Raw genomic sequence first — 13417 nt, forward strand, 5'->3', positions numbered from 1 at the left:
GTGTGCAATTGTTTGTGCTTGTACCCTAAACATCATTTCTTTAAGCAACTGCCAACTCTGCTGAATTCCTTCTGTCTTAGCTATGTTTCCCTTGAGAAATTACCTGCTGTATCCCAGGGTTTATTGTAATCTACTTGCATAGAGTCATGGGGTTTGAATTGCTGTTGCTCTTTTTCTTTATCTAAAAGTAACATACATTATCACACCACAGTTTTTTTCAACCAGATTACCTTTACCCTCATGTTCCCAACTATCCTCTCTCTTGGTTGCTTAGCAGGCAGCCTCTTGGCAGGCTGCTATTCAAGTACTTGGCAGGCTCTGAAAGCTGCTGTAGACCATACACAGGGGGTGGTTAAATGCTGTTCGTTACACCCAGAGACAAACACAGCACACTGCTTTGTAATATACAAATTGAGATGATCACCTAAACATTCAGAAGGAAACAGTCACATCTTTTAGCTGAGCATTCCATCAAAAAGAGGATAAATACATATGCAGGGTGTTTCAGACGCTTCCCCTGGGAAGGCATCTGTGTGCGTACAGAAGCACCTTGCCTGGCCTGAAATTCAGGTAAGAAGAATATAGAACTTTTCTCCCTTTTCTTTGCAGACACGAGCATAAAGTGAAATACATGTCTCTTTGACCTGCTTGTCATTCTCTGAGTCTTGTTCTATTTTTTCATTCCTTCAAGTAACAGTAATCCCCACTGAGGTTGTCTGATTGTAAAGTAAAATTTGTTTGCTGGTCTGTTTTCATGTTACCTTGATTTTCATGGTGTAGCTGAATCTGTACAAAGGAAGATTTCTTTGGATTGTTTTTTATTTTTTTTATTTTTTATTTTTTTAATTTATGCATTCAGAAATTGCCATGGAATCTCAGTAAACAAACTGGGACGTTTCTGAGCTTTTGAAATCATGCCATGATGAAGTGCATCTACAGAGGGGTTTTAATTGTCTGTTTTTTATTCTGTTACCTCTCTCGAGAACAGAGAAGTTGAACACACAGCTAAAATTTGATGCTGCAGGGATTCTGGTGTCTGAAGAGAGAATGGCTTTTGTTCATTTTCTGGCTTTGCTAAGGATAAAACACATCTTGACTCTTCTTATTTCAATACAATTTACAGTTGCATAGGATTTTGTCAAACTTCAAGTGTTCAAGCAGAATTTTTCTGTGCTGGATATCTGCCTGTGGGTATTATTTTTTTTAAAAGCCTTTCAGCAAAAATAGCTGATAGCCTTTTTATACTGATCTTTTTTGTCACATCAAGTGGTTCTGGTAACCTTTCCTCTGAAAATTTCAGGTATTCTGCAGATGTTGCAGAAAGCATTTAAAAATGAGGTGATGTATATTCTCAGAGAAACCTTAGCTGGGTTGAGGTGGCACAGGGAAGTAAGCTGAGAAGTAAGCCACCCCATTTAAATAGCAAGGCAAGCATGAGCAAGATGTTTTTGGGAAGTGCTGAGGATAACTGGCAAAATAGATTCAAAGAATGAAATCAGTGGAAAGAAACTGCCTTGAAAGGCAGTGAGAAAATTGGTGTGGGAGGGAATGGAAAAGAAAATTTGTCATTTTTTGTTTGGGAGATACTAAATTTGCTAGAAAAGGTAAAGAACAGCATGGGATGTGCTTACAGACCTCAGAAGTGAGAAGCAGTGAGGCTGTGTAGGAGGTTTGGAAGAGGAAGGAGAGACAGATCTGAAGAGCTGGGCTCAGAAGTGTTGTGGGTGGGGAGACTGTAAGATTGACTGAGGAAATTAAGGGAGTAGTTTGGCAGTTAGAGCAGGCAAAGACCTTGTTCATGCATGGGGAAAGCTGAACATCAGCATCAGGATGAGACCTGATGGGCATCTGGGAAGCTGGAAGCCAGGATTCGCAAACTGACAGGGAATTATATGAGAAGCCTTTTGGAGATGAGGTGAGGATTTGCTGACACTGGGTTAAAAGCTTGAGAACTGGAGATGGGGACTGGGGAGTAAGGGGGGCCCACCTGGGCTTATGGCTGAGGGACAATCACTGGTGCCTGTATAAATACTTTGTCCAGCAGGAGGGGAAGGCAGTGCTGGGAGTAAAGTGCAAGCAAGTGGGATTTTGAGGTACCAGAATTGGAAGAATCTGAGCAGGTCATGCAAATAGAGACGGTGAGGGAAGCAGGGGGAATTTGTGCTAAGGATCACTCTCCACCAGTGACAGGAATGACATCCAGCATGCCTGAATCTCACTATTTTGTTGCTGTCAGCAGACAATTCTGATGGTCTTGGGTCTCATCCTTTTCAACCCCAGGCTTGATCAGAAGATAACCTGCTGCACTATTGGTTATTCTATCAGGGTGAGTACCACAAGAATGACCAAGGTTGATAAGTTATCACTAACAGTGATTTTTGTGCATGGTATTATGATGCTGCATTAAGACGTTTTTCAATAGCTTTTCATAGTTGCATGTTGTTGTTTAAAGAAACGTGCTATTATGCTCAATTTGGTATACAGTTCACAGGTGATAGATATGTTCTAGGGCTGTGCAGTAGGTTTCCTGCAAAAGGGTAAAAGGGGGAAGTTTTGCAGTGAATCAGGAAACTATGGTAAGAATTTGAATTATCTGACAGAATGTTCTTGTGTGGTTTGAGACACCCAGCTTTTCAGAGTCTGGGTGATGCTCTGTTCTCCATTTTCTGGGTACCCAAGCAGGCTCTGGAACCATATTTGCAAATGTTCTTAGCATACCTTGTCATGGTATGTCAGGAAACCGAAGACCTAGTAATTATAGTAATACCTAGTAATTGGTATAATAACAAACACAGGGATTTTATGAGGACAGATGTCCCATTAAACAAGCATGCACCATTTTCTAAGGTTTTCTTCTATACTCTTTTTTTCCTTTTCTTCCTCCTTTGCAAGTTCCTTAGGCTCATCTAGATTCCAAAGAAGAAAAAGTAGTTACTCCCCCATGGTGTGACTGTTGATGCATACTGGGATTTTGAATTAGCGGTTTACATAAGAAGATCCAGCAGCCATTACCAGGTATCCAGGCAGAAGATAAAAATCTTGTTCTTACATGGTCTGCCAGGTCCTGAGTACGAACAGGGCCCTGACTAACCTTGCACACCCCCAAGGTTCTCTCCACTCTGCCCAAGGCCAGAACATCAACCTCTGGGCCATCAGCCCCTGCCCCATCAATGCTGCAGAAGGGCTGGGCTCCAGCACCCCAGAGACCTGCTTGGCCATAGGCCTGGCCCAACCAACCCCACTCTTAGGACCTTGTCACCATGGCCCTCCCTGATGATCCTACTGGCTGAAGCTGGCCGCCAATTCCAGGTCTTTGGTGTTCAGAGGCAGAGGGGGATGGATGAGGCCCTGCCATGCTGGCTGTGTTGTCATTGCTGCCCGTCCCTATGGGAAAAGCTGTCCTTCGCTGCTCCTTGACAGAATCTTCTTTGATATTTGTTCTTCTCCATCTTCATAGAACTACTTTTGTGGTTTTTCTGCCCCCTTTCTCAGCCTCCCTTTCCCACAGCACCTTTTGATCAGGCTGCACAGAGTTTCTGTTTCCCATGGCCCCAGTTCCTCCATACATCCTCACATTGCAGCTCCCTGACTGGGATTTTTTCTGTCAGACTCTGCTGTTTTTTCCTGTGTCCTCCTTTTTTTCTTCATTGCTTTGGTTCTTTTCATTCCCAGATTGGGTTTTGTTTGTGCTTGCTCTTTTGTGTGGTGGTTGGTAACAGTTTTAGCGTACTGGCAGCCTGAGTGGTGTTGGCATCCCAGAAAAGGAAGATTTTAAGGAGTGATTTTAAGTAAAAAACGCACTCAATTTGTATATACTTCAGAAACTTCTTCCAGAGAAAGAAGGCAACAGGGAAAATAGCAAAAAAAGCAGCGTTTAATGGGGGCTAGTGATATGACTGATTAGAAGGTAAAGTTGTGCTTTTAATTCTGCATGAGAAATAACAAGTTAGGAAAAGTCTTGGAAGACAAGGATATGAAATAGGGAAGGAGAATTTAGTAGATGTAAAATGATGATGTGATGAAAACAACGAGCAGCTTAATGATGGCATTGAGGAGTGTTGCACTGCAGTTGCTGAGGCCAGAAAGAAACCTGCTACAGTAATGAAGGTCTGATATGACAGCAGCAGAGAATGAGACTTATCTATGTGCGTGTGCTAGAAATTGTGATGTTGTACCTGTCTCACTGCAGTGAGGTGTACTTTTCTGTAGGATTTCCCTGTCAGCCTCCTTCTCAGTCCAGGTCCTGTGTTGTCCCCGCACTGAGTTTGTACCTGTTCTTCTATAGCAAGCAAGTGCCAGATTCTGTACCTGAGAGAGGGCAATCCTGGATATACATAAAGACTGGGACAAAAGGTGGAAGAGCACCCTTGCAAAAGGGGATCTGGGAGTTCTGGTTGATGGCAAGTTCAATCTGAGTTGGCAGTGTGCCCTAGCAGCCAAAAGGGCCAACTGTACCCTGTGGCACACTGAACCCAGCACTGTCAGCTGGGCAAAGGGAAGGATTGTCTTGCTCTGCTCTGTGCTATGCTGCCTCACCTTGAACAAAACTGGGTGCAGTTCTGGGCACTACAAAGTAAGACATAAAACTTTTGGAGAATGTCCAAAGGAGTACTGTGAAGGTGTTTGGGGTCTAGAGGACAAGACATATGAGGAGTAGTTGAAATCACTTAGTTTGTTCAGTCCAGAGAAGGGGAAACTGAGGGGAAGCCTCTTGGTGCCCTGCAGATCCTCACGAGGGCAATGGAGGAGTAGTGCTGAGATCTGCGTTCTGGTAACAACGACAGGACCCAAGGGAATGGCATGGATCTGCATCAGGGTTGGGTCATGCTAGGTATTAGGGAAAGTTTCTTCACCAGAGGGTGGTGGGCATGGAACAGGCTCCCCAGGGCAGTGGTCATGGCCTGAAGCTGCTCAAGTTCAAGAAACATTTGAACAACATTTTTAGAAATATGACTTGAATTTTGGCTGATCCCACATGGAGCCCGATCAGATGCAATGAGCCCTTGGCAGTTTGCAGCCTACTGAAATTTCCTAATCCACTAATGATTCTCCACTTCATGGAAAAGGGAAGCCTACCTGCAGAGACTCCTGTTACTAGGCTCTCCTTTCCTCCTGTCCATCCATAACAAATTCAGTGGGAATGGGTAGGCTGTAGATTTGAGTGATCAAGGGGCACGCTCAGAACTGTGTCCAGCAAAGCTTGCTTTTTCCTGTTCTTTTTTTTTGTGCATCATCCTGTCCTCACCTGCTATGTACCTACACACATATAGGTATGCATGTATTTGCATTTGTCTTTTCAATGGGGTTAGCGGGGCGTAAGTAGAGAAAGAAACATAGCTGCTGAGAATGTTATCTTTTTACAGAGATTTTCCCTGCCTTCCAGTGACTGGCCCTACTGATACCTTTCTTCACCTGTGGCTTCGAATCTGTCACGAACACACGTAAGTAATGTTGCCTTTTCATTCTTCTAATCTGAAAAGTCCCACTTATCTTCTAGTAGAGTGCAGAAGATCACCCATATGCTCAGGTGTGGCCAAGATCTGCTTGTGCCAAAAAGTTAGCTTGAGACACACCTATGCAAGTTTATCACCTGGAGACTATATATCCTTATCAACCCACTTGGTTAGTTTACTTGGAGCAAATAATATGCCAATGTAACTATTATTAATATGTTCCTGAACTATGCATATATTTGTGTATATGAACACATAGATGTGCATATTGTTTAAAAATACGTAGGTTGCTCTGAAAATAATGCCTCCTACTTATTTCCACGGAAACTGTAACAAATACAAAGACCACATTAACACTATTCGAATGAGCAAATTCTCTATTGAAATCTCTCATTGAAAAATGCTATTTTTCAATGTAGTCACCACCATTAGATATGCATTTTTATCAGCAGCGAACAAGAGCCTGCATGCCCCGCTCATAAAAATCTACTTAGCCATCTGGATCGTAGCTTGTCCTTCACATCACTGTCACCACTGCTGAAACACACCACCCACTGCCTCACTGTGATAACATTCACTGTTTGGTCTCCATAAATAGTCTGCAAGCATCAATGAATGTCAGTGGGTACAGTTTTTTCCACATGGAGGAATTCTATTCCGCATCTTTTCTTCGTACGCAATTCCATATCAGACATCATTTTGTCAGACTGCCCCTCTGCTGCCATCTGTCACACAGCAACAAAATGTAATGCAATGTCGGTGGGAAGGTTCAAACTCTACCACCAACATCCACCTCTGGTGCTGTGGGCCAACATAATAAAACAGGAGGCATTACTTCTAAAGCAACCCTCATACATATGTATACATGCACATGTTGGGTATTAGGAAACAGTTCTTCTCTAAAGAATGACTAGGCAGTGGAACAGGCTGCCCAGGGAGATGGTTGAGTCATGTAGACTTGGTACTAAGGGACATGGTTTAGTTGGATGCATATTGAAAGTAGGTGCACGGTTGGACTAGATGATCTGAGAGGTCTTTTTTGATTTTAGTGATTCTTTGATTCTCTGTCAATAGAACACATGATGAAGGGAGAGTTGAGATGGAGTTGAGAAAATATTGAAAGTCAAAGATCAAATTCTATGTTTTCTTGCAGTCTTTAGAGTGATCTTTTGCAGCCAAGAAAATGCAAAAATATTGGCTACATGCCATAGAATGTAACCAATGTGTAAAAATGCTGCATTCATTTGCATAAATATTGTAACAGTTTAATGTACACACCAGTAAATAGTTAATATATGTAACTGTGTATTTGTTCATGTTGTTCATACTAAAATCGGTAAGAAATGTCATTTTTGCTGTTCCAGTCCTACAAAATCTAACCTGTGTTATGTTTCCTTGTTGACAAAAAGGCAGATTTCCAGTTTAGAAGTATCTTCATCTTCCTTCCTGTGAAAATACTATGAATCTGAAGGCATTAATTTTCCTTCTCCCAAATTTCATTTTTGGGATATTTCTTTTTGGGTTTTTCTGTAGAAGACAAAAAAATCTAATGGGTGAGTAAAGAATTTACCAGCATAACCAGTTTCTAGAAGCAAGTCTACCCTTCCTAAATGTGTTAGAAAGTAATTATGAAGCTCACTGTAAGAAAATCTGCTGTCACTCTGATAACTGTCTTAGTAATGTTTGGGAAGAAAGCTACAAAAAATGTTTGATTTTAAAGTGCTTGAACACCCTCCTCAGAGTAGTATGGCTAACAGGTTGACAGTTTTCATTTTAATGAACTTTTCACTAAGCAGGATAGCTTTTTGCATGTTTGCTGCATTAAAGTCAGATGACAACAAAGATTGATTTTAAAATCCTTTTTTGTTTATGTATGCAGGGAGACAGACATAGGTAATTCTTAGATAATTACACCAAGAAAAGGTTATGTGTATTTCACACTAACAGTTTAAACTTCTTCCTTAGTTGCAGATTCTTTTCCTGGTCTCACTGAAGATTGGCTAACAATTCAAACTGATCGCAGAAACACACTGGCTTCCCTCTGCCAGAAGAACAACCTCATTAAATTAAAAAGTGCATTGGATTCTCTTGTTGCAAGCCAGATTTTTGTGGAGCACAAACATAAATTTACCTACTGTGAGGTGCCCAAAGTAGGCTGCTCTAACTGGAAGAGAACTATTTTCATTCTCCAAGAAGGCTTGAATGTGGAAGCTTCTGAAATTGAGCATGACCATATTCACCAAACCTCACTGATCAAAAGGCTGAGTGCTTACCCTCCTGCCGTGCAAGAGGAATTTCTAAACAATTACACCAAGGTGATGTTCACCAGGCATCCATTGGAACGGCTGGTGTCGGCTTACAGAGACAAGCTTCTGCACTCTGAGCCATACTATAGTACCATTGTTGCTGATCAGATTAAGGCAATGTTCAGGAAAAACAAAAATTCCTCTGCAAAAGTGAGTTTCCAGGAGTTTGTCAGTTTCATTACAGTGAAACCACCAAATACTCTTGACATTCACTGGAAACCAATGTTTCTACTCTGTGATCCTTGCAACATTCACTATGATATTCTGGGCAAATACGAAACTCTTGGGTTAGATTCTGTGCAAGTTCTGAAGGCAATTGGTGCACCAGAGAGCCTGCAGTACCCCAGCTTGAAGAGATATGGCTCAGAGAAACGAACTAATAGTGATATCACCTTGGAGTACCTCAGACAATTGAGCTCAGAACAAATTGAGAAGATACAAAAATTATATCAAATGGATTTTCTCTTGTTCAACTATACTTTGAAATATGAGAACTGTGACATTAATGCAGCTTAAACAGTGAAAATTTTCATTCATACAAGATGAGCTTGAACTTGTCCTCAAAGGTGCTTGATTGATAGGTATATTACAGAAGATGCAATTTTAGTGGTGTTTAGAGACATGGTTTTATTCGTTGTAAGCACTCATAACAAATCTGTGCTTTGATCTGTAGTACAGTGTTTAGCTATATGATTTTTTTTTCTTTCTGATAATCATATAGATATGTTTGCTTCAAAAAGGCTGCTTGTAAAAGATTTTTTTAGTCGGATGGTAGAAGAAGAGAGAAGGGTGAAGAATGCTGTTCTTCACAATTAGTATTTTACAGAATTTTTTTATTAAAACGATATTTTTTTAAGAAAAAGACATAAAGCAATAGATAATATACTTCAGTGTTAAACCATTCTGTCTATAAAAGCCTCAAACATGAATCCTGTAGGAAAGAAGCAAATAACTTCAGATACTTGGACCTGTGTTAGAGAACTTAATACCTGATTATATTCCTCTCTGGCAGTGCTCTTCCTGCAACATACCAGCCTCTTCCATCGAGCAGCATCTTCAGCTGCAGTCCAGCAGGTCTCCACTTATGTGTCTTCAGATTCTTTTTACCACCTTTGTGGATATGATGATCTGATCTAAGAGGAAAATCTAAAAAATGTCTTCCTTAGAGATGAAATTAGGGGTACTTTCTAGACTGTACAATGGAGGTGGTGCAGGATCTGAAGTTATGGTGGGAATGTGGCTCTGACCTATTCTCCAAAAGTACTTAGTTCCAACTAATCAGCCAGTCAACAAAGGGGTGACACTGTTCAGGCTTTTCACATCTGTAGCTGCTGGAGATCATGAGCCTTGGAGACTTACCTGAGTATGATACTTAGGTGAAGGTGATATATAACAGGCTCTACCTGTTGCTTTCTCACCTCACAGAAAGATGAATGCAAATTAACTGCAGAGTTATGGTGAGGGAAACAATTAAGAGTGTGTGAGAAGCCATTTAAAACATAATCCATCTCTTCCAGTCTTAAGTGGCTTTTGTTTTTAGATCAGGGAGATCTGTTAAGTACTTTTGCCCTATTTTTTGGAAACCTAGTCCCACTGAAAATGATTTGCTATCATGTCAATTGTAACTATTTTCAGAAATTTTCCATTAATTTCACTTTAGGCAATGCTGATTTCTGGAGCAAACTTTAACTGCATTTAACAGTGAGATTTAAGAGATTTTATTTCCTACCATCTGTATCTGCAAATAAACAAAGACTGGCCAGGCTAGTCCTTGATCCAGTGATGGTTCACAGCTTATTACACAGAAAAGAACAAGATAATTTAATTGCACTGGAGCTTACTAGCTGTGTAGCCATTCCTGACAGCAGAATGGCCTAGAATAGTTAAAAGGAGATTGGAAAAAGTGGACGATCTGAGAACTCCTGAGAATTATTGGGAGGGCTCCTTGTGTAGTCAGTGGGATTTAGGGCTGGTCTACTCCAAAGAGAAGTTCAAGTGATATATTGGTCATCAGCTGGAGACAGACCATGGAAAGAGGTAGAGGCAGAAGAGGGTGTGTGCAGCCCTTCGCAATGGCTGATTGTACATAAAGCCAGGATTGCTGTTCAGTATGTCTTGCAGTTCTTGAATGGATAACTATTTCATAAATTGGACAGCTTTGGCAAAGAAAGGATCCAAAGCAAGAAGCCTAAGCAAGCTCAGCAGAACAACTTTAAAAAATTAAAATCTTGTATTTCTCTTCCCAATGATTCATGGCTCTGAATCATCATATTTGGTATCCCTACAGTCCTATTATCCCCCAACATTCATGTCTCTCTGGACAGCCTGTACTTTATAAAGTTTTTAAATTATTTTATTTGTGCTGAGGCAGAGGAAGCTGAAAAAGAATTCCCATTGAAGTTCAGTCTGCACAAAAGGATGTGGCCTTTGTCTTTCCTGAATCAGATTTAGTGCCATCTCCAGCTATATACTACTCCTATCTTTTGTCAGATCATGAAGAGAAAAAAGAGGGAAAATAAGATTTGCTTGATAACTTTCTTCTGCATGATAACTCCTTCCAGAGCTGTAAGCTTCGGCACAGGTACTTGAATTTTTTGCCACCACCAGCCAGCCTAGGAAATGTTTGAAGAAATGATACTGATGAAGGTATCTGCTTGTCAGTACTTTTGTGTTAACACTCCTCACCAATTTCGTGCTGTTATGCATGGGTGGCTTTCTATTCTTACTTCTTCTTTCTCAGGGGATCACATATATATTCTTCCTACAGTGGTGACAGAAAATGGATGGGTAATTCATTTGTCACCAAATGCTAGTCAGTAACTGGGGGCTACTGATGCAGAAAAACCTCTGTAGCTATTCATGACAGACTTTCAGACTTCTAGCATTTATCTATATGCAAACTGTATGCAGTAAATTTCCAGGAACTACTTGCTGCTGTAATTATGTCTAGCTGATGTGGATCTCAACAACAATCATGGAGGATGTAAGTGTGCACATACAACTTCAGATATTCTGGAAGGAAGCAGTGTACAAGAACAGTTGTGTATCAGCACTAACAGAAGGAGGATGATAGTTGAACTGCTGGAAAATAGAGGGAAAAAAAAAAAAAAAGGCCATTACCTTGTAAAGGCTGCTGTAACATTCTCCTGCAGGTCTCTGTTCCTGCTCAATCCAGCTCACTACATTTCTACCTCTCAGCTTGCAAATAATCCACATTTTCTCCCTTCCAAGAGCTGCTGTTCGGTGAGGCAGGAGCACACGAGCTCTGCAGTATTTCAGAGTTGTTGGTGACTTGTTTTGTGCTGTCAGTGGAGACCGTGCCACTTGGTTTATTCTCCAGGTGACTCGTAGGGCTCATTTTAAAAATAGCCTTTTAAGTTCTCCAATTAAAAGACTTACCATTATTTCATCCTTGGTACTGCAATATAATAAAACTTGATGGAGGCTCTCGACCTAATCCTAATTAGTCTGAAAGAACTTCAAGACACCTGTACACTTAATGGTGAAAAGGAGAAGACAATTACCTCTTGATGACCTGGTAGAGAAATTTCTTGCACTCTCCTGTCTACAAGTGTACTATCCAGAATAGAGGCTCCTGGCTGAACTGGCTCCCACCTATGCTTGCAGGAGAAGAATGTCTGGGGAACTTCATTCATTTCAGCTCTAACTCTGGGTATTGGTTTCCTGGGAGGAAGTTGGGTACTTTCAGATGGGTCAGGGATGAAGGCAGCATGGAGGGGAAAGAGGCTCAGGTCTCAGAGTAGATTAGAAGGGGTAGAGGATTGCTATAATTGATCTTCTGATTTATCATTATATTTGTCTGTGATATAACTGTTGCTATGCTTTATACCTAATTACTGTAATAAATGGTAGTGAGTTAATACATTAATCCATTTGTTCATCCTTCTCAATAACATCTGTTTTTAAAGAAAAACCACAACGCTTAGGACTGTTCCATCAAATCAACGTAGCCACAAGCTATTGGACAACAATTAAAAGCCATTTGAGTTCTTCAGTACTTTAATATAAAGCTGTCTCACAGGATTTTGGGAAGAGTTGGAAGAATGAGGAAGTATTAATGGACATTCAAGTTTGGATAAAATACGAAGCTAAGGTGGGAAAATAAGAGAAGCAAAAATCTTGCAAAATCAAATGCTGCTTTCCCTCAAGTCTTTGTGAAGGTATAAGAGATCCCGTGGTTGACTGATGTCCATCTACAACAGAGACCATGTCATCAGTTATTTCCTTAAACAGACATTTCCTTCAATTAAAAAAAAAAAAAGTATCAGTGATTCTGTCCATGAATAGTCTTAATTTTACGTGCAATTTTGAACGCATCTTAAAATAACAGGCAACTGATGAGTAGTGGTTTCTTGTTCAGAGAACTTCCCAATGCAGTGCTGCTGCCAACAGAATAAAAGATTACTACAGGTGAACAGTATGAGCAATGAAACTTCAAGTTCTTGCAACTACACTGAATGTCCTCTGATCAAGGGGAAAAAAAAATAAATTTTACTAGTGCAAGTCATTGTTCAGGTGACACAGCTCATAGCTGGGAGATGACTGCTTCCAACTTCAGAATGCTAATATGTCAAAAGACATAGTCTCTACAGTCTCCAGTTTTCCTGTCTTGTCTCTATCATAACACTTCTTATCTCCTTCCCAGAATGATATGCCAGATCATGCTGTATGATTAAAAAAAAAAGTTGATGTCATACAGCTTACATAAATTAATGTAAGGCAAACCAAATCAAAATAGATGGCTAATTTATGTGATAGAAGTGCCTGAAATTGAAGGAGGCCCTCTTGGAAGTTTCGGGTGTTGAATATACACAGGTGTACAGTTACAGTGCAGCTGCTAATAAGAATTGTTTTTACAGAAAAAGCACAAGTGATCATAAATCTCAGTCGGTATACTGATTGAAATTAAAGTGAATCAGCAGATTCAAAATGAGCAATGCATCACTGGATCAGGTTAGTGAAAAGAAACCAGTTTATCACAATTTCAGCACTATCTGTTATCACTTTTGTTCACAACTGCTGGCGTGCTTCTTCGTGTTGCGTTGCACCTGACAGATCCTTCCAGAGCTTTCCATGGAGACATACTAGTGCTTATTGTGATGAAAGGGTTTTTTTGAAAAGTCTTCACTATTCTCCTCCAAAGAGATGTTGTTAACAAACTTAGACACGGTTTTCAGCATTCCCATCAAAGGTACAACAGTTCAGATGTTGCTGGAATTCAGAGAAGAACTTAGCACAAGTACCTGAAGCCAGGTAAGCATATTCCAGTTTGTAACTCTGTAATTTAGCAGAGCTTTAGGGAAAGCCTTTATATATACACAAACCTATGACTAATATCCCACCTCACTGATTGTGTTGTCCACCCCCCTCACCCCCCACACCCCCCCCACACCCCCCCCACACTTTTTTCCAGACTCCTCCACATTCACCTGGAGTCCTGCTGAGTTCCCACAGCTGGGGGCCAGCAGGCAGGTGCTGCAGATGCTGGCTTACTCAGGCACAACTTGCCAGGTGCAAGTTGTTGGATGTATAGCACCAGTTCTTTTTGTGTGAGGGCACCTGCTCCACAAAGGAAATATTCATATAAGGTGAATTGTGATTATTAAGTGAAAGAGGTTTTGAAACCATGTTATTTTC

The 13417-nt window shown here is 40.7% G+C and overlaps 1 protein-coding gene across 5 annotated transcripts; it reads left to right on the forward strand.

The window, feature by feature from the left end:
* The first annotated feature begins 254 nt into the window (after positions 1-254).
* On the forward strand, positions 255-12787 carry LOC128086566 (carbohydrate sulfotransferase 9-like). 5 transcript variants are annotated; one of them, XM_052695348.1, is made up of 5 exons: positions 255-570; positions 2240-2326; positions 5364-5441; positions 6863-7006; positions 7419-12787. In XM_052695348.1, exons 4-5 carry the CDS (start codon positions 6913-6915, stop codon positions 8273-8275), a joined length of 951 nt encoding a protein of 316 aa, XP_052551308.1. In that variant the 5' UTR covers positions 255-570; positions 2240-2326; positions 5364-5441; positions 6863-6912; the 3' UTR covers positions 8276-12787. The 5 variants fall into 5 exon arrangements, with proteins under 5 accessions (XP_052551308.1, XP_052551305.1, XP_052551310.1 ...); XM_052695345.1 differs by lacking the exon at positions 255-570 and adding an exon at positions 880-1915 and having other exon boundaries at positions 2237-2326; XM_052695350.1 differs by lacking the exon at positions 255-570 and adding an exon at positions 880-1915 and having other exon boundaries at positions 2237-2326; positions 6867-7006.
* The last annotated feature ends 630 nt before the right edge of the window (positions 12788-13417 follow it).

The sequence above is a fragment of the Tympanuchus pallidicinctus genome, unplaced genomic scaffold (genome assembly GCF_026119805.1).
Source record: "Tympanuchus pallidicinctus isolate F22 unplaced genomic scaffold, pur_lepc_1.0 scaffold3, whole genome shotgun sequence".
NCBI lineage: Eukaryota > Metazoa > Chordata > Aves > Galliformes > Phasianidae > Tympanuchus > Tympanuchus pallidicinctus.

Coding starts and splice junctions, on each gene's coding strand:
- LOC128086566 (XM_052695348.1), top strand. CDS start 6,913: ATGAATCTGAAGGCATTAATTTTCCTTCTCCCAAATTTCATTTTTGGG. Junction 7,007..7,418: donor AAGACAAAAAAATCTAATGG/GTGAGTAAAGAA, acceptor CTTCTTCCTTAG/TTGCAGATTCTTTTCCTGGT.